The sequence below is a fragment of the Myxocyprinus asiaticus genome, chromosome 2, assembly GCF_019703515.2.
Source record: "Myxocyprinus asiaticus isolate MX2 ecotype Aquarium Trade chromosome 2, UBuf_Myxa_2, whole genome shotgun sequence".
In the NCBI taxonomy this organism is placed as follows: Eukaryota; Metazoa; Chordata; class Actinopteri; order Cypriniformes; family Catostomidae; genus Myxocyprinus; species Myxocyprinus asiaticus.
In genome coordinates, this window is record NC_059345.1 from 25,868,428 (window position 1) to 25,895,433 (window position 27,006).

Genomic DNA, 27,006 nt, shown 5'->3' on the forward strand with positions numbered 1-27,006 from the left:
TGTGCGAGTTACCCATGCCATGGGCACTGACACACCCCTGGCCCATACAGACACTGGCTTTTGGACCTGACACTAATAACAGCTTGGATGGCCCTTTTCCTCTTTGGCCTGGATAACACAACGGCTGTGTTTTTCAAAAACGTTTTGAAATGCGGACCCTTCGGACCAAAAACACAGTTTCACTGTTCTACTTTCCATTTAAGATCAGACCGAGCCCAGAGAAGTCAGCAGTGCTTCTGGACAGTGTTGATGTAGGGCTTCTGCTTTGCATAGTAAAGTCTTAACTTGCATCTGTGGATGCAGCAGTGAGTGGTGTTGACTAACAAAGGTTTACTAAAGTTATCCCAAGCCCAAGTTCATGATATCCATCACAGATGAATGCCGTTTTTTAAGACAGTGACGTCTGAGGGATGAGAGATCATGCGCATTCAGAAATGGTTTTTGTCTTGCCCTTTACGCACCGAGATTTGACCAGATTCCTTGAACCTTTTAACTATACTGTGCACTGTAGAGGGTGAAATTCCCAAAATCCTTCCAATTTGTCATTGGGGAACATTGTTCTCAAAGTGTTGGATTATTTGCTGAAGCATCTGTTGGCAAATTGACAAGTCTCGAATTATCCTTTCTCTTGAAGGACTAGGCTGTTTTTGGAGGCTCCCTATATACTATGACACGACTGCCTCACCTGTTTAACATCTCCTGTTTCACGTCACCTTGTTATTTCAACTCGTCAAATTGTTATTAGTCTTAAATTGCCCCTGTCTCAATGTTTTTGGAGCGTGTTGCAATCATCTGATTTGAAATTACTGTACATTTTCAAAAAAACAATGAAATTCACAAGGAAAAACATCATATAATGTGTAGCTGTAGTTGTAGTGCTTTCAATATAGCAAAGGGTGAATATAAAATACAAATCACTCTTTTTTTATTTTATTAGCATTTTTCATTCTGTCCCAACTTTTTCAGAATTGGGGTTGTATGCACAGTGCAAAATTATTAATAAATTGTCAATATGGAACACTTCTGATTTGTCTGCCCATTTCAAAGCACTTGTTCAGTTTTGGTCATAATGTCTACACGCATTGTAAAGTACAGCTTCTAAGCTTTAAAACGATACCTATTTTGTGTTGGTCAAGACTGTAGCTATTAATATTTTATATTTATAATTATTTTTTTCTCAGGAGAAAAAAGGGTGTTAAATTAAGAGTCCATTAAGAGTGTTTAAATGTTTGAATTCATTCCATACATTTCCCCCTAAAATCAATGCAGAAAATTCATCTGGGCATGCTCATTACTGAAGATTCATTGTCTATTCCAAAACAGTGACATTAAATGAATGAGCAAAAATCTACCAAACCTTACCTCATCCATGATATGTGAGGGTGGTGTAATATCCCCCTGGACAAGAGGGAAAAAAATTGATTTTAGTCCTTTAAAATAAAATAAATAAAGTGTGGGTATTTGTTTGTGTATGTGGGTGGATTGACTCTTCTCTCTCTAAGCATGCATTCTAATTCAATTTCCCTGTGATTATCCCACTCTAACTGATGCCAGCTGGGCAGGTCTGGATGGGGTGGAGCCTCTGGCACTCTTAAACTCAACTGGCATCTCCAGTCAGTCTCCTGGCTGTCTGCATTGGCCAGACAGGGCCATTTGCCTGAACTGTGAACTGCTGAGCAAAGCCAGTCTCCAAACAGACAGCAGTGATGTTCATGTCATTTACAGAAGCTCTACCAATTATTTAGTCCTGACTATTTGAGAGAAGAGGTAGTAGCTGTGTCTTGGAGGACAGGAAGTGTGTGTGTGTGTGTGTGTGTGTGTGTGTGTGTGTGGGGGGGGGGGGGGGGGGGGGGGCAATTTTTAGGTCACAAATTGGTAATTACAAGGGTATTATGCTATAAATGTGGTTTATGAGGGCATTTCTAGTGTCCCCATGATTCAAATCGCTTAAAAAACATACTAAAAGTTTTTTTTTTTAAATGTAAAAATGCAGAAAGTTTTTTGTGAAGGTTAGGTTTAGGGGTAGGGTTAGGGTTAGGGGATAGAATCTATAGTTCGTACAGTATAAAAATAATTATGTCTATGGAGAGTCCTCATAAGGATAGCCACACCAACATGTGTGTGTGTGTGTGTGTGTGTGTGTGTTGTCTTAATTGTGGGGTCCAACCAACAGTCCCTTAATGAAAGCTTAATGTAAGCTTAACAAACATTAAACAAAGTCTTAATGAAAATCTAAAAATGCAACCGGTTTCTGTAAGAGTTAGGTTAAGGGGTAGGGGATAGGAAATATAGTCAGCTTAAAGGGGTCATGAAATGGAGAATAAAATTTTTGACTGCTGCCATGTATCTCGCCACTTTTAAAAGACGCGCAGTCAAGTTACAACCCTGAAAGGGAGAAGCAATTCTCTGTCATGCAGCTGCTGCCTCTTGTTTTGAGCGTATATGCATAATGGACACGTTCTTTCACTCATCTGCGCTATTTTTAATTGCTGGTATATGTAAACATAGGACGTCTTTGACGATGGTCGCCTTTGACCATTTCGGTGCGTTTCTGCCGATGTGCACCTTAGTGCGCCTACAGTATATGTGTGCATTATTTCACCGTTCTTTGGACTATGATGTGTTAGTTTTATTTGGCTCATGTCAGCATGGATTGCTTGTGAACAGACATAATACGATTCAAGCTTTGCAAAGGAACTGTCATTGAAGGATGGGGCAGTTAAAAACACTTCAAAAACATAAGTAAATCGTTTCATTCATGAATATTTAAAATGTCATATCTGTTTGATAGTTTATGGTACTGAGTGTTAACAGTTGTGCTTGAGATGAACAGTTGAATATATTCAGATGCAATGAGCGTTATGGATGTGCGTTATGTGTAAACGCTGCAATTTTGTTTTATAATATTGAGGGGTTTATTTATTCACTTCCTGTTGAGTTTGCTGAATTTGAGCGGCTGCATGATGTTAGCCAATCATAACAGTGGGCGTTTACGTTGAAGTTTTAAGGAGGCGCTTAGGCCAAAACTGAAAGTTTCAGACAGAGGGCCAAAAACAGGGTGGAAAATTAACATATATTACTAAATTGTGACTATTTTGGTGCAAAAAACTTTTAGAACATTAGCATTGGACCTCAGGGAAGATAATACAATTATAAAATAGCAAATCATGACCCATTTAATATAAAAACAACACAAGTTAAAGGAAAGTCTCTTTACACAGAACCGATAAAAGGCAACTTACAGAAAGATTACTAACTTCTTGACCGGGTATGTGGTGAACTGCAGGCTGTGAAAAGAAAGAAAGAAAGAAAGAAAGAAAGCGACAAGTAGGAAGGAAAAGCACATGTAAATTTCGAAATGAGGGTTTGACTTTATTAGTTCATACCCGTCCTGTTCAATTGTGAAAAAGCCCTCATTTAAAATCATTAAGAGTGCCCCTGAGACCAGCATACATGAACACACCCAAATAAACAGCACACATCTCTTTGTGCACAATGACGTGTAAGAACACAGACATCCTGTAAAACTGAAGAGCGGTTTTGAATATTAAATCATATGTTGTCAGGCACTATGCATACAAATAATATGCGTGGGTTAAGGAACCACAAAGCTTCCTCTGTGGTGCTAAAGAAGCTTTGATATGTGCCATGTAAACACTTGTGGGTTAATCTCATAATAAGAGCATTTCTTTTGACAGAGATGTTGCAGACTACAGCTGGGATATATGTCTCTGGAGGACCCAAACTATCCCACAAAATCATCACTGAGGTTATCATAACTATTAGGAAACATGACTTGAGAACACTGACTGTATATATCATAACCTTTTATCATGATATCATAAATCACAAATGCTGGTGATTATGAAAATTGCAACAATTGTGATAACTCATACCTTTTCTCTGCGGATCAGTTCAAAAGCAGCAAGCAGTTCTCCAGCAGCCTTCCCACTCTTCTGTATGGGATACCAGGCAAGGCGAGGAGAAGATACCATTGATGGTTGGCATACACAGCGCCCCATAAACTCATCAGCTCCCTAGAGTGCAGAGCACAACAATAGCTGTTGTTTACCTCACACAGTAACTGATCAAGCTCCTTTTTTCCTGATTTAGAGACAAACACTTCACAAGTTTCACAGTCTCAGCCTAACATAGTCTCCTAACCAGACGAAATGTGATAAAGTGACACACTTGGTTTATGTTTTCCATGTTAATAAGAGATTTTGTCCTAACCTACCACGACAAGCAACAGGGCATTCTATTGATCGCTTCTTCTCTATTTTTGTGGCGTTGCGCCAGTCCAAAATCCAAAATTTTCACATTCACTGTGTACAGACAAATTGCATTTCATTGGAATCTTTTCACATCACATCTGTTTAGGACACGGTGTAATATAACATGATGGTCAGACGGTCTTCTCATGTCTACATGGGAGGTTATTGACAAGAATAAGCAGGAGAGTAGACTAGACTTCATGTCCATAGTCAAAAGTCTGGCTAAATAAGACAATTTGACATTACAGCACAGCTGAAAACTCACATAGGTGTCCTGATCGTACAGTTCTACCACAATGTTTGGAGGGTTCCTCTCAGTCACATGACTGTCTCCAAATATTTCCACTTCATAGAAGATGAGGGTTTGGTCCCAGGTAGGGTTGAGCGTGTTTCGAACAGTCACTGTCTTCTGGCTCTGATGCAGGAAGGATACAATGGCATAGGGATCTAATCAAAGAGTCAATGATCAAAGGTCAGTGAATTTAATTGAATTGCAGTTTGATGTCAGAATGAGTGATGAAGCATGGCATGAGTTGCGAGTTCACACTGAAAGGAAATAGCATGTCAAATGTTCAATTGTACTCTGTCAAAAATGAGATCCAAACTGTCAAATTAAATTAGAAAGGCTTTGTCAGGTCATATGGAGGTTACCACCATGTAGATGGATAAATGACTTGGAAAAAACTGCATCAAGAGCTGGGAAAGATGTGCAGCCATCAGTTGACTGAAGTCTGTTTGCCATCAAGACTGAGGCAATGATTAATATTTTCTCCTCAGAACAAGGCTTCCAATGCATCAGTAAACACAATAAACACAAGGATTTCTGTTTTTATTTGGTTTTGTTATGAGGGGGACTTTGCCAAGTATATAACATCAATTATGTATGTGAAAAGAACCAGAGATACCAGACCAGAGTTGGTGCAGGGAGAGTAAGACAGTTTTGAACTTTGGTAGGTCTATGTATTGTCTGTAGGATGATGTGTGGTTGTGAAAGAAAGAAAGAAAGAAAGAAAGAAAGAAAGAGAACAATACTATAAAAACAGTGTATTTGTCTCTGTGAAATGTACGTCTCTGTGAAGGTGTATGTGCACGAGTATGTTTCAACCTTTACAACATTCAAACATTTTAACATATTAATTCTTAAGGTGCAAACCAAAAAGAAAGAAAAGAATGAGTGACATCAACAATTTAGAATTGCCAGAAATTGTAGGGACAGCTTAAGTTTATTATTATTATTTTAGTTGACGTAAAGCGGCCTCAGTGGGATGGTTTCACTTGGGAGACAGAAACAGACCCAATTTTCCCAGCTCTTACTAAAATACCCCACTTGCGCGCACACACACACACACACACACACACACAAACAAACTCCTTCCCACACACACAGTGGCTCAAATAAACAAAGGCATAAACAAGCTATTGGGAGCGTGCACCATTACCCATGAGCCAATGGGAAATAAACATAGACAGTGTCTAATCTGGCTGCTTACAGCAAACACAGTAAATTAACTGTCTTCCCCAAGGGTATTGTGGGACTGGACACTGTCATGTCGATGGCTGCCCACGTGTATAACTCAAACATGATGAATGACCCTTGGGAACAATGACATGCTCAGAGAAAATAGGGGAAGGCAACCAAGAAATTCTAATGTGGATTATTTCCCATATATTTTAACAATCTTAAATGTGCAGAAAGCATCTTTTATTCAAAATGTGGATGGATGGATGGATGGATGGATAGATTTCATGTAATCTGGATTACATAATCAGATTACAAAAATCAAGTATTTTTAGTTAGATAAAATTACATGTTAAAGTATGTAGCAGTTCTTGTGCATCATTGAGTTTTCATCAAGCATTCATTAAAACTGCATTTAGATCCTACTTTTTTCACATCTCACGACATCATTACATATGAATAGGCCTATAATATATTTAGCAGTCATGGAACTCCTGTCCCTCCAGCAAGGAACTGTCTCCACAGAGGAGTATAATGAGATGTTTAGCACTTTTTCCAGCATCCTAAATTGGGGAGATATAATGCTCAAAACACATTTTTCATTTTGGGCTTAACAAGCCTATTAAATCCTGTCTGCCAGGAGGCAGATGTGAACAATCTCTGATAGAGTATATACACTGGTGGCCAAAAGTTTGGAATAATGTACAGATTTTGCTGTTTCGTAAGGAAATTGGTACTTTAATTCACCAAAGTGCCATTCAACTGATCACAAAGTATAGTCAGGACATTACTGATGTAAAAAACAGCACCTTCACTATTTGAAAAAAGTAATTTTTGATCAAATCAAGACAGGCCCCATTTCCAGCAGCCATCACTCCAACACCTTTTCCTTGAGTAATCATGCTAAATTGCTAATTTGGTACTAGAAAATCACTTGCCATTATATCAAACACAACTAAAAGCTATTTGGTTTGTTAAATGAAGCTTAACATTGTCTTTGCCACAGTATGCAATAGACTGGCATGTCTCAAGATCAATATTAGGTCAAAAATGGCAAAAAAGAAACCACTTTCTCTAGAAACTCGTCAGTCAATCATTGTTTTGAGGAATGAAGGCTATATAATGTTTGAAATTGACAGAAAACTGAAGATTTCATACAAAGGTGTACAATACAATCTTCAAAGATAAAGGACAACTGGCTCTAACAAGGACAGAAAGAGATGTGGAAGGCCAGATGTACAACTAGACAAGAGGATAAGTACATCAGAGTCTCTAGTTTGAGAAATAGACGCCTCACATGTCCTCAGCTGACAGCTTCATTTAATTCTACCTGCTCAACACCAGTTTCATGTACAAGAGTAAAGAGAAGACTCTGGGGTACAGGCCTTATGGGAAGAATTGCAAAGAAAAAGCCACTTTTGAAACAGAAAAACAAAAAGAAATGGTTAGAGTGGGCAAAGAAACACAGACATTGGACATCCAGTGTTATGGATCTTAACCCCATTGAGCTTTTGTGGGATCAGCTAGACTGTAAGGTGCGTGAGAAGTGCCCGACAAGACAGCCACATCTATGGCAAGTGCTACAGGAAGCGTGAGGTGAAATGTCACCTGGGTATCTGGGCAAACTGACAGCTAGAAGGCCAAGGATCTGCAAAGCTGTCATTAGCCTAGTTTCCATCCACTTTTCGCGCTATTTTGTTGTCAACAAAGTGAAAATGCGTAAAAACATTTTTGCGAAATTTGTCGTCTTCTGCCTGTTTCCATTGAAATGGCTTTTTATCGATAAAAATGGTGTGCATGATGACGTCATGCCTAAAAAAACACTTTGTCGCATAAGTTTTGGTTTAGCGCAAAAGAAATCTGCCCTGAAGGCGTTTCCATACAGAAATGTGTGTTTATCGCTAATTTGCTTCCCAGATGTCCCTAATTTTTTTCCTCCGAAGTTTTGGTAAAATGGGGAGAGTATTGAGACAATTCATTGAAATTACCCAGTTTACTGTCATTTTAATTTCACAAATAAATGCAATCAGAAGACGAGGAATTGCAATCAAAAGGGAGCAGTTGCCCATCTGATAGGACTGTAATATTGGTCCTCATGTTGCGCCTATTGCAGTTTGTCACCGGTTTCGACCCGAAAGCGAATCGTCATGGCCCTGTTCAAGCTGGCATCCTGCACCAAGTAGTGGGGAAATTTTTGGTCTTAGTATAAGGACCATCCATCGATGTGTATATACTGTGTGCACAACTATTAAAAAAAAACTGATCCTGTGTAATTTCAGGGTTTACCTATATGATACATTCCTGATATTCAATAGGCTATTTTGTACAATCATCTAATCTAAACAATTGCCATCACAGCTGCATTATATCCCGTATATTTGTCCCACAACTTTTAACGACCAACTAAACTTGATTGTCATCTCAAATTATTTTTAGTGTCATAATGCAATTTACATTTTCTGAAGAAGCTCAGCAAATGCGATCTGAGGTAAAGAGGGGTCGATTTAAAATATGTAAAAGTTTTAATATGTTCAAAAGCTCGTTTTCTGAAAGTGAACTCCGCATTGGACAAAGAGTTCTGAAGTGTAGAAAATGTCATTCAGCCGACTTTATTAGTCTGCAGAACAGGTTAAGGCTAATTTAAGTTTGTGTAAAGAAAAGGCATATATAGGTCAAAAAATATAATCTTTTTCATTAGGTAATTTATTTATTTTAATTTAATGTGTTTTTCGTTTGGCAATATATTTAATTTAATATAGGGAATTTTCCAGCATACATCAAAAGTATAAACAATAATTTATTAAAATTGGGCTATATGTTAGTGTTCCAAAAAAGCACACTGAAGCTTTTCTTCTAGTATTGTGCATATATTTTTAATTTAAAACATCTTTGCGTACAGAAATTATATGTTTTTTATATTGTGGGCTAATTCCGTGACTGCCGTCTATTATTTTGATTGGTGTGAAAAAGCAACTTTAATAAATAAACAGATGGCTACCGCGATTAAATTAATCACAAACAGTGGCCATTCATTTGTTCTCCGTGCACTTGTCAAATGTGCATGTCTTGAAAGAGATATTTGTATTGGCACTCCTGAAAGTGTCATGTTTGCAGTGATCAGATCTTTATGCCATTCAGATCAATCCATAATCACGTACAATAAATTGGCTTTCAAGGATCCTATACCTTGTCATCATGATTAACACAGGCAACGATTGGGGTAAATTCTGTCATGTGACACTACATTTTTGCGTTAATGCCAATTTTCTCAACAAAAAGTGTTTCCAAACCAGTTTTTCACGACATCTGATGTATCGACATAGAGTTTATGCGCTAGAGTTAAACGGAAAAATATTATAAAAATTTTAGCGATAAATTGCGTTTCCATCAGCTTAATTTAGCTGCGCTTGGATGGAAACGTAGTTATTGCTGCATGTGGAGGATTTTTTGATGAGAAATTTTTGAAGTAGTTTAAGAAGTTCTGAAAAATTGTTTCAAATTGTAATAGTAATTTTTCACATTATTAATGTCCTGACTATACGTTGTGATCAGTTGAATGCCACTTTGGTGAATAAAAGTACCATTATCTGTACATTATTCCAAACTTTTGGCCACCAGTGTAGATTATGCTCTAAACCTTAGGCTCAGCTTCTCCTCCTACACAGTGTGGTACAGCATTCCATTGTTCCATTGCACCCAGCACTCTCTCACCAGAGGCTACACCCAGCTCGCCAGAGGCCCCTCTGCCCCCTGCTCTGGTGGTCCCAAGGTCCCCATGATGGACGTCCCACCACTCCCTGCTCCGGTGGCCTAGGTGGTCCTTGTGACAGATGGCCCTCTGCTCCCTGCTCCAGTGGTCTCAGAGGTCCCTGCAACGGAGGCCCCTTTACTCCCCGCAAGTAAGTCCCCAGCTGGCTTGACCTCATCTGGGTCCCCAGCTGCCTTGCCCTCTGCTGAGTCTTCAGCTGCTCTAAGCTCTACTGTGTCCCAAGCTGCCCTATCCTCTACTGAGGCCCCAGCTGCCTTACCCTCTGCTGAGTACCCAGCTGCCCTACCTTCTACTGAGTCCCCAGTTTCCTTGCCCTCTACTGAGTCCACAGCGGCCTTGCCTTCTACTGAGTCCCCTGCCTTTCATTTGCCCTCTACTAAGTTCCCCGCCTTTCCTTTGCTCTTTACTGAATCCCCTGCCTTTCCATAGCCCTCTACAGAGTCTCCTGCCTTGCTGTTGCACTCTACTGAGTCCCCTGACTTTCCCTTGCCTAGGTCTCCTGGTCTGTTGACACCACCTGTGTCTCCTGGTCAATTTGCACCACCTTGGTCTCTAGAACCTGGATCTCCATCAGACTCCATCAGAGTCTCCTGCTCACCTGTAGGCTCCACCTCACACACTGGCTCCACCTAACCAACTGTGTCCTAAAAACAAATGAGATGTAAATAAAAGACATCCTTACCTTAAACAAACACCTATACTTAACCAATAATGTCCTAAAAGCTAATGAGAGGTAAATAAAACAGACATCCTTACCCTAAACCAACACCTAAACCTAACTGATAATGTCCTACAAGCAAATGAGACGTGAAAAGTAAATTTTCTGAAGCAACCGCATAATTTCATGTCACTTCTATGACATGTCAGCTTATGTGCTTAGCTGGGCTCGAGCCTTGGTCTTTTAAATGTAAAGTCCAACACTCTCACAGTTAGATGAAGCTAATCACATTGGAATTAGTGTGTAAATGTAGGTGGGTCTGTGATACAAGCATTAAAATGTATCGTTTTTCAAATGATGCATTATAGTAAAAGTGTTTCAGTATCCTTACATTGCAGTGTGTCAGTAATAGAGTGAAAAATAAATGTTTATAAAGTCATAATCAGCTGTTGTATTCATGATTCATGTGAAAGTGAATAAAACACACAGTTGTTGTAGCACCTCTATTGTTAATTTCATCAAGAAACTGTGGCAAAATGAGAACACAGCACGTAAAACTCAGTTTGCAAAAATGTCAATATAGTAATGTTCATTCTATGAGACTAGGTAGCAATGTAAACTATGCCATCCCAAATTAAATATCATGTCCACTGCAAAAGATTCCACTTCAAATCTAAAGAAGCATTTGGAAGTGTACATGTTTTCACAACTTTACATAGATACAGTTGGCAACACATCATACACTGGGGGCGTGGTATAGCATGGGGGCAATCAATTACCATAGTTACTCATTCATTCCTATGAGAACAACAGGGAGAAATATCCTAATATCTTGCTATTTTAACAATGAAAAATATAACGAAAAGCTGTTGTGTAGTTTTTTGCACTTCAGACAAAGCCAAAAAACCCGGAACTGATTTTTGTATCACCTTTCAACTGATAAATATCTAAGCCTAAAGAAGAGTTCTGTGGCTGCAGTCGACAATATGCTGGATATGTGGTTTAGTGTGTTTAAGAAACATTCAAGCAGATTCAAGACTAAATCAATCATCATATCATCACAACAGTGGTTCCAGCAGAGACATAATGATGAGTTAACACCAGAGAACAAGAAAAGATTCCTGAAAAAACATGACATTATTGAAGTGTAGGGCTGCTTATACTGGTTAATGAATTAAACTTCTCGGAGGATATTGTGATTACCGTTGGGTTTGGCGAAGTGTTTAATTAATAAGGTAAAGCTGCTGTAAAATGTTTAGGTACACAGTACTCATCTCAATTAGCACTGTCTTTACTGCCAAACAAAGTACTTAAGAAGAAGCAATAATAACAATAAACTGCTTATAATTGAAGCCTTAATTGTTGTTACATTGCAAATAATGGCATATTTCGTGTTTAATAAAAAATAAATAAAAAATTCCCCCATAGTTTTTAAATCCTCTTCTTTGTGTTTTTTGTTTCTAGTTTTATAGTCTACTATTGTAATCCTACTTGCACTGTCCGCTGAGGCTGTAAATTGTAATCTAAAAATAACTAAAGATCTTCCATTGATATCGCATCAGTCATATTATAGTTTTCACCTTAAATTTGGGCTATTTTATGTGTATAATCATTTCAAAATATCATTATTGTGTGGATAAAACACTTATGTTAAGAGACATAAATAAAAGTGTTGATGATGATAAACAAATAAGTTAAATGTTTTAGATCCCAATCGAATAACAAAACCTTAAACTGAAAATTGTAAATGTAAACTTCTGTCCTGAGAGCGCTGAACTGTATGGATCTGCCTTTGCAGCTCAAACGCTGAAAGGGTTGAAAAACAGTTCCGGGTTTTGTCTGAAGTGCAAAAACTACACAACAGATTTTTGTCATGTTTTTTGTTGTTAAAATAGCAAAATCTAATAGATACTTCTCCCTGTTTTTTTTCATAGGAATGAATGAGTAACTATTTTAACAGGGCTCTGGTTTCCCTCATGAGCGGCTTCCTTGCCGACTGTATCTATTGGATAGCTAACAAACTAAATTTTGTATTGTGCTTCAAAAATGTAAATGAGTGCACTTTTGCTTTTGTGATAAACTTTTGAGACTGTTTTTTGTGATTCACAAATATAACAGGTTGGATCTGTTACCCCTAATGAATGGTGTTTGCAATGCCAAAATTGCCACATTAAGACCATGGTTGTTTAACGTGCTGGGTCTCCATCACACTTTGCAAGCTCTGCTGTGTTTAATATTGAATAAAGTCTGTTACTTTGCCTCTGCAATTGTTCTGTCAAGGGTGAGACCAGAGATCCAATCTAGCCAGGATGGATCCAGCGGAGGACATTAACCTTCAGTCTGCACTTGCTCCGCAGGGAGTTTTGTTGGGCCGCCAGCAGGACCAGATCTCTGCCTCCAACCGCGCCATAGAGATGCTGGCATCACAGCTTGCGGAGCTCATGTCACTGTTCCAACAGCTTCGCCTGCCTTCTGATACTGGTCCCGCTGCGGAAGCTCCCACACCAGCCCCTGCGGTTCCCCCCAGCATCGGACACTCAGAACCGCATCTCAACCCTCCTGCTCCATACTCAGGTTAGGCGGGGTCATGCCGCACATTCCACTCCCAGTGCTCACTGTTTTACTTGCTGCAGCCCTCCGCATTCCCCTCGGAGACAGCTAAGGTGGCTTCTGTCATAACGCTCCTGTCCAGGAGGACCAGTGTGTGGGGAACCACTATGTGGGACAATGGCAGCTCCTGGTGCTCATCGTTCCAAGAATTCTTGGTAGAGCTCCACTGAGTTTGATTATTCAGCCCAAGGCCGTGACGTGGTGAGGGTTCTGGCAGGTTTATTCTAGGGTAACTGGTCAGTCACGGAATATGCCATCGAGTTCTGCACCCTCGCTGCATCCTGCGAATGGAATGATCGAGCACAATGGGACCAGTTCCTGTATGGGTTATCCGATACCATCCAGGATGAACTTGGACTTGCCTCCCCATTTGATGACCTAGTGGATCTGGCCATTAGAGTGGAACAGCATCTCGCACTTCGACACAGCCGATGTCGTTCTCCACATCCCAAGCCGGCTGACCGTCAACACCACCCCACTCCTGCTGCCGGGTCATTGGAACTGCAGTCCGAGGTGGAACCCATGCAGATTGGGAAGACACAGCTGTCACCAGAGGAGAAGCAGCGGCGCATCTCCAAGGGACTCTGCCTCTACCGTACTGCCACCGGTCACGTCTCCACAAACTGCCCAGCAAAAGCCAACGCTCATCGGTGGGTTACTGGCGAGCGCAACTCCACTGAGCAATCCCCCGCACTACGGACTCTTCTCCTGGCCCGACTGCAGTACGGACCGACCAGTCATATTGTCTCTGCTTTGGTGGATTCCGGAGCAGAGGGGAATTTCCTGGATGTCGCCACGGTTTACAGATGGCGGATTCCAGTGGTCAAGCTGGAGGAGCCCATCATGGCCCATTCCATTAGTGGCACACCCCTGGCCATCGTCACCCATTCCACCAAACCGCTCACCTTCATCTCCGGCAATCACTCTGAACAGCATTCCTTCACCCTTGTCCAGTCTCTGTCAGCACCGGTGGTGTTAGGGCATCCATGGTTGGTAATGAACAATCCTCACATTGACTGGCCAACCAATTATGTTCTTCCCTGGAGTCCGTATTGTCTTAACTCTGCTGTCTCTCCTGTCCAGTCTTGTGTTTCGTTTCAGGATGAACCTGCAGATTTATCCAGAGTACCTGTGGCATACCATGATCTGATGGTGGTGTTCAGTCGATCCCGCGCCATGACCCTTCCTCCTCATCGCCCGTATGATTGCACAATCGATCTGCTTCCTGGTACTTCTCTCCCACGTGTTTGGTTATATTCGTTCTCTGCTCCCTAGAGGGAGGCCATGAATAAATACATCAATGATTCTCTAGCAGCCGGTCTCATCCATCCTTCTTCTCCTGCAGGGCAGGGTTCTTCTTCGTGGAGAAGGATGGCTCGCTTAGACCCTGTATAGATTATCGGGGCTGAATGACATCATGATGAAGAATCATTATCCTTTGCCGTTGATGTCTTCGGCTTTCGAACTCTTGCAGGGAGTGTCTGTTTTCACCAAGTTGGACCTACGCAATGCTCATCACCTTGTTCAGATCAGGGAGGGGGATGAGTGGAAGAGAGCTTTTAACACCCATAGGGGGCATTTGAATATTCCGTCATGCCTTTCGGATTGGTCAACGCCCCTGCTGTCTTCCAGGGGCTCATGAATGACGTGTTTCCGGACATGGTCGACCAATTTGTTTACTTAGATGATATTCTGATCTCCTCCCAGAATATGAAGGATCATGTCCAGCACATCAGGTGGGTGCTTCAGTGACTGCTGGAGAACTGGCTATTCGTTAAGGCAGAGAAGTGTGCTTTTCATGCACAATCGGTTCCATCCTGGGGTTCATCGTCTCGTCCGAGGTGTGAGTGCGCATGGATCCGGTTAAGGTCAGAGCAGTTTCCGATTTGCCAACCCCAGATTCCCGCAAATCCTTGCAAAGGTTTCTGGGGTTTGCCAATTTTTATAGGCGTTTCTTTTGAAACTACAGCCAGCTCACCGTACCTCTGACGGATCTCACTTCCAACCGTACCGAGTTGCATTTTCTAAATTAAAAGAAAGGTTTAGTACCGCTCCCATTCTCAACTCTCCTGACCCTTCACCTCAGTTCGTGGTGGAGGTGGATACGTCAGAGGTCATGTCGGAGCTGTTCTGTCGCAGCACTCTTCCTCGGATGGGAAGATGCATCCATATGCCTTTTTCTCGCACCGCCTCACCCCAGCAGAACGGAATTACAACGTCGGTAATAGAGAATTGTTGGCTGTCAGATTGGCCTTGGGTTAGCGGCTTGCCCTATTTGTGCGTCTAGCAAGACTTCCTGTCAGCCGGGCTCCTCCAACCCCTGTCAGTCCCTTTGAGACCCTGGTCCCACATATCCATGGATTTTGTCACCGGTCTTCCCTTGTCACATGGCAACATGGTTGTCATGACCATGGTGGACCAGTTCTCGAAGGCGGCTCATTTCATTCCCCTCCCCAAATTACCTTTAGTGAGGGAGATAGCAGTTGAAGTCATTAATCACATCTTCCGCATTCATGGCCTCCCGGTCGATGTGGTTACTGACGGGGACCCCAATTCATATCACGGTTTTGGGCAGAATTCTGCCGACAGCTGGGGACTACCATGAATCTGTCTTCTGGGTTCCATCCCCAGACGAATGGAAGAGCGAGCTAATCAAGAGCTTGAAAAGACCCTGCATTGCGTCGCCTCCCGTAATCCGTCTTCTTGGAGCTCTCATTTAGTCTGGGTCGAGTATGCCCACAATTCCTTACCACTGTCGTCTACAGGGCTATCACCCTTCCAGTGTTGCCTAGGTTACCAGCCCCCTCTGTTCCCTGCCCGAGAACCTGACACCCAGGTCCCATCCGTGTACACATTTATTCAATGGCGCCGTTGCACCTGGCGGATAGCCAGAGAAGCCCTCTTCCGGACTGGCGCATGCATTGAGTTGGCGGACCGTCACTGGTCCAAGCCCCCAGCTTACGTCTGCGGGCAGAAGGTCTGGTTGTCTCCAAAGGACAAACTACTCCAACTTTCTTCTCGTAAGCTGGGGCCCAAATTCATCAAACCTTTTCCCATCATGAAGGTCATTAGCCCGGTGGCGGTCTGTCTCAAATTGCCCCACTTCCTCAGTCACGTCCACCCCCTGTTTCATGTCTCCAGAGTTAAACCAGTTATTCTGTCTAATTTACATTTCTCCACACCCGTCCCACCTCCGCCTTGCCTAGTGGAGGGTGCTCTGGCTTATTCCATCAAGTGGTTGCTCGACGTCAGATGCAGGGGCAGAGGGGTTCAGTACCTGGTTGACTGGGAGGGTTATGGGCCTGAGGAGAGATGCTGTGTCCCAGCTCTTAACATTCTGGACCACGCCCTCATCGATCAGTTCCATCTTCGTCATGGTACATCTTCTGAGTATGCCAAAAGGCGTATCGGTAAGTCCGCCATTTTTTTCCATTTGTGTTTACTTTCTCTTCATGTGTTTCAGGTGCCACTGGCTCGTGGAATCAGCGTTTTCTTGGGAACCCTGATTGTTTCCATGGGAACGCTGATCATGCCAACTTTCAGCTGATGAGCGGCACCTGACCATGGTTTGTTTTCTGCCTATTTTACCCCACTCTGTTTCGTGTTCATTTCTAGATAGTTGTTGTGTGTTTAGTTACTCACCACTCTCTCCCTGCCCTAGTCGGTCCTGTTGTGTGTTTTCTGTATTGGTTGCCAGTCTTCGCCGTAGTGCCCGGATTGTGGTTACCTTCCTGTTGGTTGCATCGCTCACCTTGACGCACACATAGCTATGAACACACCATCCTCCAGAGGATTCCTTGTGGATCTGCTCTTCACACTACCACAACGCACACAAGCCAAAGAACACACTCTCCATCTCCATGCTGCAGTCGGTGCTGGGTTTCCATCACACTTCGCCAGCTCTGCTGTGTTTAATATTTAATAAAATCCAAAAGTTACTTTGCCTCCACACTTTGATCTCTGGTCTCATCCTTGACAGAATCAAGTTCATAGAATTTACAATCCAACTTGATTTGTTAAGTTAGTATAACTAATTTGCCTGAAGTTGAGTAAACTCAAAAATGCTTTGCAGCTGGTTGCCTTACTTTTTTAAAGTTTACTCAACTTTTTTCTCATAACAAATAATTATCTAATTATCTTAAATTATTAACTATGTGTAGTAATAGTAGACTATAATATCCAGTGACCTTCACTAATTATTGATTCTATAAGTCTGGAAAAAAATAAAATAAATAAAAAACACCTGGAAGAGTCTAAGAAAATATATATTTGAATAAGAATAATTCACACCATCTTTTTCTGCCATCTTGGACAAAACATATATATCAGTTTTCTTTTTTTTCATGACTTTGTAAGTGCCTTTTTTTATTCACTCAGAAGCAGACAAATAGTGAGTAAAACAAAAAAATCATATAAATTCTCAAAGTTAGGTCAGAGGTAATCCAAAATTAATCCAAAAGAAATCAGATTAGATTTCCCATAAATATAATCCAAGAGATTACGTTACAGTTTTAGTCATGTTATTTGTAATCAGTACCGGATTATAATTGTAAGTATATCTGCCCAGCACTGAATGTAGATAGATGAACAATTAAATAATTTTGCTGACATCTGAGTGTAATTGGCAGCCAGTCTCTCAGACTTTAGCAGAGTGGGGCCTATAGCCATGTACTATCTGGCCCAAACCTCTGACTTCCTCTAATCCCCTTCCAGTAGCTAAAGCACTGATGCAGCTCCACATTTTTCCCTCCTTTATAAATATTGTGGTCCATCGATCATTTCACATTACCAAACTCCATCTCAAGTGCACCAAGTGATTTCTGCATTCATTTGATTTATTCATTTTCCCTCAGAACTCAGAACGCTGTAAAAGAGCAAGGCTGGGTTTTGTGCATCAGGAAACTGACCCGAAACTATTTGTAGATTTGTAATCACAGCGCCAGGCTGGTCTGATTTATACCAGGCATATATTTTTAAAAGGATCCTTGATGTTTTTTCATCTGTGCTTGCGGGTTCAGAATGAACCTTAAACGCACAGCCGGGCTAGCTACATTTCCAGGATTTCACAAAAAAACAATATACTTCAGATCTTTCTCCACCTTAATGTCTTTCTTTCTTTCTCTCTCTCTCTCGCTCTCTCTCTCTCTCTCTTTCACACTCTTTTTCTTTTTATCATTGTCAGCTTTGGTCCTGTTAGCCTCTATGGTTTTTCCATGCATAGGAGATTTATACCAGACATCTTTAATGGGTGATAACCAGCAGGCATATTTTGCCTGTATTTTAATGATGTGGAGCACTCTGAGTTAAAAATTGTTCTCTTATATTTTAGATTTTTATGGACTATTTATTTTATTTTTTTTCAATGTTAATAATAACTGTCACATTTTAAATGAAAACTCATTTCATTTTTATTAATATGTAGTTACAATGGAATAACTAGGGCCAAACACTTTTTTACATTTTCTGTGCTGATTATGGGATTAATTCTGTGGAATGGATTTAAGTATGATAAATCACTAAAACAGACAGTAATACAATTATTGGTAGCTGAAAGACATTTAATCAAAACTTGTTGAAAATGCAGTTTTAATATGGAAAACCAATGAACAAACTAGATGTACAGGCATGGATTATGTGTAGGGCTGGTAATAACTACACTACACTAGACTATCACTATACAATTCACCAATATACAACTTTACAATAAACAATTATTAAAAGCCTCACATAGTTTCAAGACATTTATAGAAATGTCGGTATCTGAAGAATCAGCTAATGTTATCAAGCAATATGAAGCCAATATACAGCATACATGAGTCTAGAATAAGTCAAATATATTTTTAGGGCACATTTAAAAACAAAAGGTGTTGAGCCAATGTTTCAGCTGCACAGAAAGCTAAGTTAAAGCTAAGACAAAAAGAAGAAGAATAGAACCGAAAATACATTTGCAATGCACACATTTATGGGCACTGGACAATTAGACAATTTCCATTAAGATATACTAGCTTAGCAAAAAAACAACTAGTATCAGTAATCAAAACAACAAGAAAAAGGTAGACTAGAGCAACAACATTTACATATAATGTCTCAATGTGATGTGCCTTTGATTTGTTTTACAATCTTTTGCTTTGTTTCACTTCTGTATTTACCTTCTCTTTTCTATACGAATAAAATTTTTACATCTCTACTGCCAATGTCTTCACTTGCGAGCTCTGCATTAAATCTGTTTCACTTCCCTTCCCTCTTGGCGACACTTGACCCGAAGTGCCTTGGCCCAAACTGTGGCAAGCACATTATTTCACCCATTCTGACGTAAGCTCAGTCATGGTTCATCTACCATTACGTCTCAAAAGACTTTATTTTTATAATTTTTTTATTTATAAAATGCCCCTATTATGCTAGGCAATGCTGACTTCTTTGTTTTTTAAAGAAATTCATATAACAGTAATTCTGCCGTGTTACGCTATTACTCTCAATATGCTTCACATTAGGACTACCCATTGATTTCACTTTGTGTCACCACATGAGTGCTTGTGCACACTCGAAACTGGAAATATGTATCTTATTGTATATTAACTGTTCAAAAGGACATCACAGATGGCGTGATGTTCTTTATGCTATGTGGTATTGTAGTTAATGACTTGAAAGGCATATTCTACCGATGCCAGCCGTGTGTTTGAAAGCCATGCTTTTGCAGGAGTGGCAAGCGCTCAGATGGGTATGTTACTCAGAATCCATGTCAAAAGTTGAGAGGCCATAGTGTGTTACTCGTACAGTTGTAAAACGTAGATTTTGCCAAAAGAAAGACAGCTGCTTTACAAATTGGATGACTAGGGCATATATTTCTTGGTATTATGCATAGCTTTGATCAGATTTCATCAAAGAGTGTGTAAAGGCCACCCCACTGGTCCAATGACAGTATCCAGTAGAGTGGTGAAAGTATCTGCACATTCGTCTTTTCTGGCGCATGTATTTGTGGTATCTTAAAATATTTGATTTAGTTTAGACCATATCTGACTCCATAATTAATTTAAACTGACTCCAACTGTAAAAGACCACAAAATTAGGTTGAGATTCCAATTGTTATTGATCATTCTTTGAGAATTTACTGTATCTTGATTTTGATACTTGATTATTCTAGATAATTCTATACTTTAACTTGCGCACATTAATTTGGAATCCTGTTGCTTAGGGTCTCGTGATGGCCAAGTACACGGATCCCATGTTACACCTGTCAGTTTTGGGTCGATAGCCAGAGGTAAACCACTAATACTGTCTAGACAGATTACTCCCACAGCTTATCTATTTCTAAAGAGTTGTTTTGCTTAGTTCTGTAGACTTAATTAAAGTAACATTATCACTAGTATCAACATAGTACCCAAATAGTTGTTTTGCTTACTACTATAGTTTCCTATTACACTTAACTAGAGTAATACAGTTTTATCATTAATCAGGAGGTAATGATTAATACTACCTGAAAGGGTCAATCAACATAACGTTTTTTAGCCCTTACAGTCTATTACCCGCTGGGTCTTCCACGTCCTGTCCAGGAGCCAGACGTGGAGATTCCAGAGGTCTGGCTGCGGATGTTGGAACGTGCCCTGCCCCTGAGTGAGAAGGTCCCGCCTCAGAGGAATGCGCCAGGGAGGTGCTACTGCCAGGCGCATCAGATCCGAGAACCAAGTCCGGTTGGGCCAGTACAGCAAAATGAACAGGACTTGCTGCTCATCCTCCCAAAGTCCGTGCAATGAGGCTCACAGGAGGAAACGCATACTTGCGTAGCCCCCGAGGCCAGCTGTGCGCCAAGGTATCCGTGCCGAGGGAGGCCTCGGACAGGGAGTACCAATGGGGGCAGTGAGAGGACTCTTGGGATGCAAACAGGTCTATCTGCGCCTCCCCGAATCTCTCCCAAATCAGCTGGACTACGTGGGGGTGGAGTCTCTACTCCCCACGGAGCATTACCTGCCATGAGAGCGCATCCGCTGCATGGTTGAGGACGCCCAGAAGGTGAGTGGCTCGCAGAGACTTCAACGTCTGCTGACTTCAAAGGAGGAGGCGGCGGGCGAGTTGCGACATGCGACACGAGCGTACGCCGCCTTGGCGGTTTATGTACGCTAAGGTCGCCGTGTTGTCGGTCTGGACCAACACATGCTTGCCCTGAATCAACGGCCGAAGCCTCCTCAGGGGCAGCAATACTGCCAGCAACTCTAAGCAGTTGATGTGCCATTGGTGTCGGGACACTGCCTGCCCATGCCCGAGAGTTCAAAGCATCTGTCGTGACCACGACGTGCCTTGAGACCTGCTCTAGGGGAACACCTGCCCGTAGAAATGCCAGGTCCGACCAAGGGCTAAAAGTCTGATGGCACTGTGGCGTGATGGTCACACGCCGGGTGCCGTGGCGCCATGCCTACCTTGGGACTCGAGTCTGTAGCCAGTGCTGAAGCGGTCTCATATGCATCAACCCGAGGATGCCATATGCCCCAGGAGCCTCTGAAATTGTTTCACTGGCACCGCTACCTTTTGCCCGGAGGATGGAGGCACCTTTGCCCCACACCGTAGTGGAGAGGATGCCATTGAACCTGGGCGGGCATCTGACAAACTGATCGCGTAACCGAGGCGAATCATCCTGATGAGCCACCACGAGGGGCTGGAGAGTGCTAACCAAGCCTCCAGCCTCCGTGACAGCAGCACCAAGGGGACGATGGGACCGTGCCCGGGTAGGGTGGTTCGCGGCAAGGCAGAGCAGGTGCCCCACCTGGAAGACAGCCCAGGGGGGAAGTGCTGCTCTGTATGCCCGCAACGGTGGCCTGTGACTGGGGCGGGAGCCGACCCCAGAGACCACCATACTTCCCTGTTCTCCGGCTGTCTCTCGACGGAGAACGGGGGAACGGGAGGTACTCATGTTCGCCTGAAAGACTGGAAAGACTTCCAGCGCCTGGCCGTCGTGAGCGCGCTGGCCCAGGGAATGAGGAAACTGCTCTTTTATAGAGGGCACTCGGTGATGGAAAACTCGCCACGCACTGGCCCAAGGACGATAGTGTGGCTGGAGAGAACACCCAGGCCAGACCGGTTAAAAGTAGTTGCCTCATCCCTGGGCTGCCCATATCAAGACCGCCTCGAACCCCATCTGGATTCTTGGGGGCCGGCTGACGGGCAGGTGGAGCTGACTTCCTGCGGAAGTGGACTTTCTCGGCGTCACACATCTCCGCAAGGTTGAGCCACAGGTGCCGCTCTTGGACCACAAGAGTGGACATCGTCCGGCCCAGGGTGTGACCTACGTCGCAGTACGCAGTGCCTGCATCAGCCCCGAGTCGGTCCTACCCTCGTGCAGATCTTTCAGCACCTTGGCCTGGTGGACCTGCAGGATGGCCATGGTGTGCAGGGTGGAAGCGGCCTGACCCGCGGCCTTGTAAGCCTTCGTCATTAAAGAGGAAGAGAACTTACAGGCCTTAGAAGGGAGCCTTGGTCGGTCGCACCAGGTGGCTGTTCCTTGTAGGCATAAATGCACCGCTACGGCGCGCTCTACCTAGGGAAGCTCGACATATCCCTTAGCCGCTCCGCCAGAGGGTAGTCAGAGTGGACGAGCCGGCGAAGCGTGTACGGGCAGAAAAAGGTGCCTTCCACGACTAAGTTAGCTCCTTGTGCACTTCCGGGAAGAAGGGCACCGGGGCGGGGTGCAGCTGTGAGTCGCGCTCCGAGCCCAGAAAACAATCATCCAGCCACGAACGCTCAGGGCAGGGTGGAGGGTTCCACTTTAGCCCGATATTCGCAGCTGCCCGGGCAAGAACGGCTGCCATCTCAGCATCCACCTCATCCTGTGCTCTACCGCCTGTGGACGGGAGCTCAGAAGATTCGTCCACTTCCGATAGCAGAAGCCCACCCTCCGATACTGTGACCGAAAGCTCATCCTCATCGCAAGCCGCGAATGACACATTAAACCCACCCTGAGGCGGGCCGCAAGTATCACTCGACAGCTCTTCCAGACAGAACGAGCGTGCTGGGGATGGGAGGTCCACGGGGGCTGAGCTGGCAGAAACGCTCCCATCTCCACATCCAGATCGCCCACGGTGCTTGCCGACCCAGCTGGCTGAGCATCAGCCCAGGAAGGACCAGGTTGGGGAGCAGCTGCGGTGGCTCCTTGCTTCATAAAAAGGAAGTGAGCCGCGACCGCAACGTTCTCATGGGCATGTTCTCGCAATGAGAACATGACCCTTCCACAAAAACTGCCTCGGCGTGCTGGCGCCTCAAGCACTCAAGACAGTTTTCATGGCTGTCCAGAGGGAAAAGATAACGGCCACATCCAGTAGCGCAAACGTGGAAGGACATCTTTAAAAAGATGCCAAGCATTTGCGCGAACTCTTTTAGAAGGAAATATACTCTTTTTAATATACTCTTTTAGCACCCGTGGACTCCAGCAGCGTAGCGAAAGGTGAGAGGACGAACACAAGCATGCATTCGGCTCTGAAGTAAAAAATCTGAATGAGTGGTGCATGCCATCTCCTTTTATACCCATATGTCCTGGGCGGAGAGTGGCATGCAAATTCCACTCGCCAATTCTCACTGGCCTTTTCTATTTTAAGCAAAGGTGATTGGGGCTCTCAAGCTCGAACCCCTAGTGTCACTACATCAACACAACGTCAAGTGAGTGACAGACAGGGAACATCTAATGCTCAAAGATTAATCTTAAGAATAAGAGATGCATGCCTGACATTATAGTAAGACATAGTGTTGTGTGTTTAAAGCACACAGCACTATGGGGCTCATTTGCCTCCAGGCGCAGGGCCGCCGATAAGGGGGGACAAGTGGACCTTTTGTCCCGGGCCTGGGCTTAAAGGGGGCCCAGACAGTAGCGCTTTTAACCATCACGCAAACCACGCAATTGCCCCCGCCCCATTAGGAAAGCTCTGCAAAAATCGCTTGAGTGACATGTTCTGGGTACACGCACGAATACGCTGTTGTCAACGCACTCAGAACGGTTCACGTTAGAGGTTGCCTGGTTCGGGTCAGTTTTTCAAGAAGGAATTTGGGTTCGGGTTTGTAGTTTATGAAAAATATATAGGCCTTCCAAACTTGTTTCGCCCTCACTCACAGATACGTGCAAATGGTTGAGTTAGGGGCTGTTCACACCAAACGTGTTTTTGTTTGCGTCTGCTCTGTTTTTTCATTGTTTTCCGATGTAAACGTGCTGGACGAACATCACTGACTGCTTCACTGCATCTCGCTGTTTCTTCAGTTTCTCATGCAGGACAGACACATTTTTAGACACTGTGTCAAGTTAATAAGAACATCAGGTTAAAATGCATGTTGAGACACTTGCGTCTGCATCTAGATTGTTTTTAGCACAGGTGTCACAAAGATTTAACATTCTGAACAAGTTCAGGTTACAAAGAGGTGACTGTTACAATGTTTAACATTATTCCAGATTGTTCTGCACCAAGCAAAGTTTCAGCGCTTGATAAATGACAATGATTTTTTTTCCTTCTGCTCTAGTGTGCTGAGGGGCCACCGTGCCTTGTATGTTTACTGTTACAATACTATTACGAATGTTGCCTACGATTCTTACGAAAAATACAGCCTTTTGCAACATGGTGAACAATACACTGCAGCATCAGAATATAAGCTCCAGGTTCAAGTAAATAAGACAGGAATATATTACAACTGTATACAACAAATCCTCAAAGTAATAATAGTAATAGCCTACTGTATCATATTATAATGACAAACTGGACAACACTAAATAATTGTTGGTTTATAATATTAATATATAACTACTGAATTCCAAAATGTTCCTAGGTGAAGTAGTAGGTATTGCACATTCTGTTCTCACAAAAACAGTTCTGTCCACAGAAAGGCTATTCCATATTGTAGAGCACATCTAAACCCCCCACCCCCCATCAGACAATGGACTGGAGGGTGGCCACTGAACACATTTTGTACCGGGCCCGAGAATTCCTAACTGCAGCCCTGTCCAGGTGCATGGCATTCTTCTATCTGTTCAAGGCGCGTGATTATAAAAATCGGGCTGCACACGTTCAGTGAGTGAGCACTCTGATGATGATGAGATTTGCATCACATGTCCTGTATGTGGTCTGACAGAAGTATGCTTGGGCTTAAGTCTACTGCTGTGGGAATGAGACTACTGTACCTGTCGCACTGACGCCTTTTAAATGATATTAAACATGTATAGTCACATTCTTTATATATATCGTATATGGTATTTTTGTACATACAGATCTTTGGTGGGTTTGCGGTGATTCTGAACTAAAAGGGAGAAGAGGATGAGAGAGGAGAGGGGGGAGAATGGGACAGATGTGGAAGAACAACGAGGAGTGAATCTGTGATCCTCGCTCAATGGTGTGGTGTCTCAGGTAGAGATGCTAATTGTGTGAGCAAGTTCATATGTTGATTTTCTCTGAAGTTCTCTTTTTTTTTTTCAGTCCAGACAACTTGGCACCAGCCTTACAAGTGGGAAGCCATACATGGATCAATGTTTTCTTTGGTTCTTAAGTTTTGAAAAACCTAATTCACACTATTTTCAAATGACAATCTTTAGATGTCTGTAATAGTTATGTTTGGCTCTTTTGTCTAAATTTTTTCACAGTGAAGGTGGTATGCTCACCTGAAAAACTGTCCTTATCCATTGCCAGTAGGTCTCTGGCCTGATAGAGGTAGCATCGCAAATGATACAGGGTCCCACCTGAAATGTTTTAGAGGAATTAAACAGCAGTGTAGCATGAATCATTATTGAAATCTGATGTTATTTCAAACAAAGTGACAAAACTTCCATGGCAAAAAAGCATGACTGACTTACTATCAAAGAAGCAGGAGATGGTTGGGCGGTTGACACCAAATGTTGTTGTAACCGACTTATCATCGTTCTTTTCATCGACAACACTGCTCTTTTGACAAAAAGAAAAGAAGAAAAAAAAAACACTCTGAGACTTGTGCTTTGCCAATGTAGATGCATTATGTTGCTTTAACATAAACACAAGACTCCCACATTTTGGCATTTGGACAAGACAAGGCATTCATGTTGGATCAAATATCACAATATTTCGACCAAAAGGGTAAACAGAGAATGTGATAATGATGACTGTGCTGTCAGTTGTGGAGAGGGCAACTGAATATACACCACAAACCACTGGCATGAAGCGATTATGTGTCACCACTCCAAGATGCTGAAATATCATCTTGACACATTTTAAAATCCTGACCCTTCTCTGAAGAAAATAAATAAAAAAAACCTGATGATGTCTTCTAACCCAGATGAAACTGCTATGTCATTTGTGGCTCAGTATATTTACATAACCCAATACCCCTTTACATTTTTGGGGGAGAAAGAAAATGAAAAGAAAACATGCCCTCCAGAATGCCCTTTACATCAACAAAACAACAATGTAGGATTGTGATTTAGGGAAACTGTATTGGTGTTGGTTATTATAGGCATGTTGCTGACTAATATTTTAACAACATGCTAAGGTAACAATGACAAACAAAGTACAAACCCAATTTGTGCCCTTATGTGTAAGTTCCTTGACTAAGTATGCTTCAAAAGAATGTGAATGTAAAGGTAAATTATATTTGATTTTAATGTATCTAATCTGTGTTTACTGAAATGTTATTTCAGGCAGGGCAATCCCTCAGCAAGAACTCATATGACCCAGCCCTAAACCACCACATAACCAGCAGCCTGTGCCCAACATCTGCATGTGCCAACCCAGTCAATTATGCCTGTGGGCTGGGGTAAGGAGAGCTGGGAGCCAGCAATCTACTAAAGAGCTTTGGGCTGAAACAAGTGTATTGCAATCAACCTAAAATCATTATTACAGCCAAAACTACAATCAAAATTAAAAGCATTACAGTTCACATTAGTACCTTAAAACTCCAGGTGGATAGTGGGAGAGGCTGCACATATCTACATTTAAATTAATTTATTTGGCAGACACTTTTCTCCAAAGCAACATACAGTACAATGCATTCAAGGTATACATTATATCAGTATGTGTGTTCCCTGACAATTGAACCGATGACCTTGGCTTTGCCAGTGCCATGCTCTACCAAAGGAGCTACAGGAACCGTAGAAACCTACAGGAACAAGTAGGAAGCGACATACTGTATAGGCAGAGGTGGGTAGTAACACGCTACATTTACTCCGTTACATTTACTTGAGTAACTTTTTTGAAAAAAAAAAATAACTTTATGAGTATGTTTTATGGTGGGTACTTTTCACTCTTAC

The 27,006-nt window shown here is 42.5% G+C and overlaps 1 protein-coding gene across 5 annotated transcripts in view; it reads right to left on the reverse strand.

The window, feature by feature from the left end:
- Nucleotides 1–27,006, reverse strand: part of LOC127454525 (dysferlin-like) — a 130,970-nt gene that overhangs the window by 71,784 nt on the left and 32,180 nt on the right. For all 5 annotated transcript variants that reach the window (XM_051721844.1, XM_051721837.1, XM_051721842.1 and 2 more), the window contains 6 exons: nt 25,582–25,669; nt 25,390–25,467; nt 4,540–4,721; nt 3,897–4,037; nt 3,243–3,287; nt 1,363–1,398 (listed from right to left, as the gene is read on the reverse strand). In XM_051721844.1, the coding sequence (XP_051577804.1) occupies nt 1,363–1,398; nt 3,243–3,287; nt 3,897–4,037; nt 4,540–4,721; nt 25,390–25,467; nt 25,582–25,669 (570 nt within the window). The remainder of the gene's footprint in view (nt 1–1,362; nt 1,399–3,242; nt 3,288–3,896; nt 4,038–4,539; nt 4,722–25,389; nt 25,468–25,581; nt 25,670–27,006) is intronic.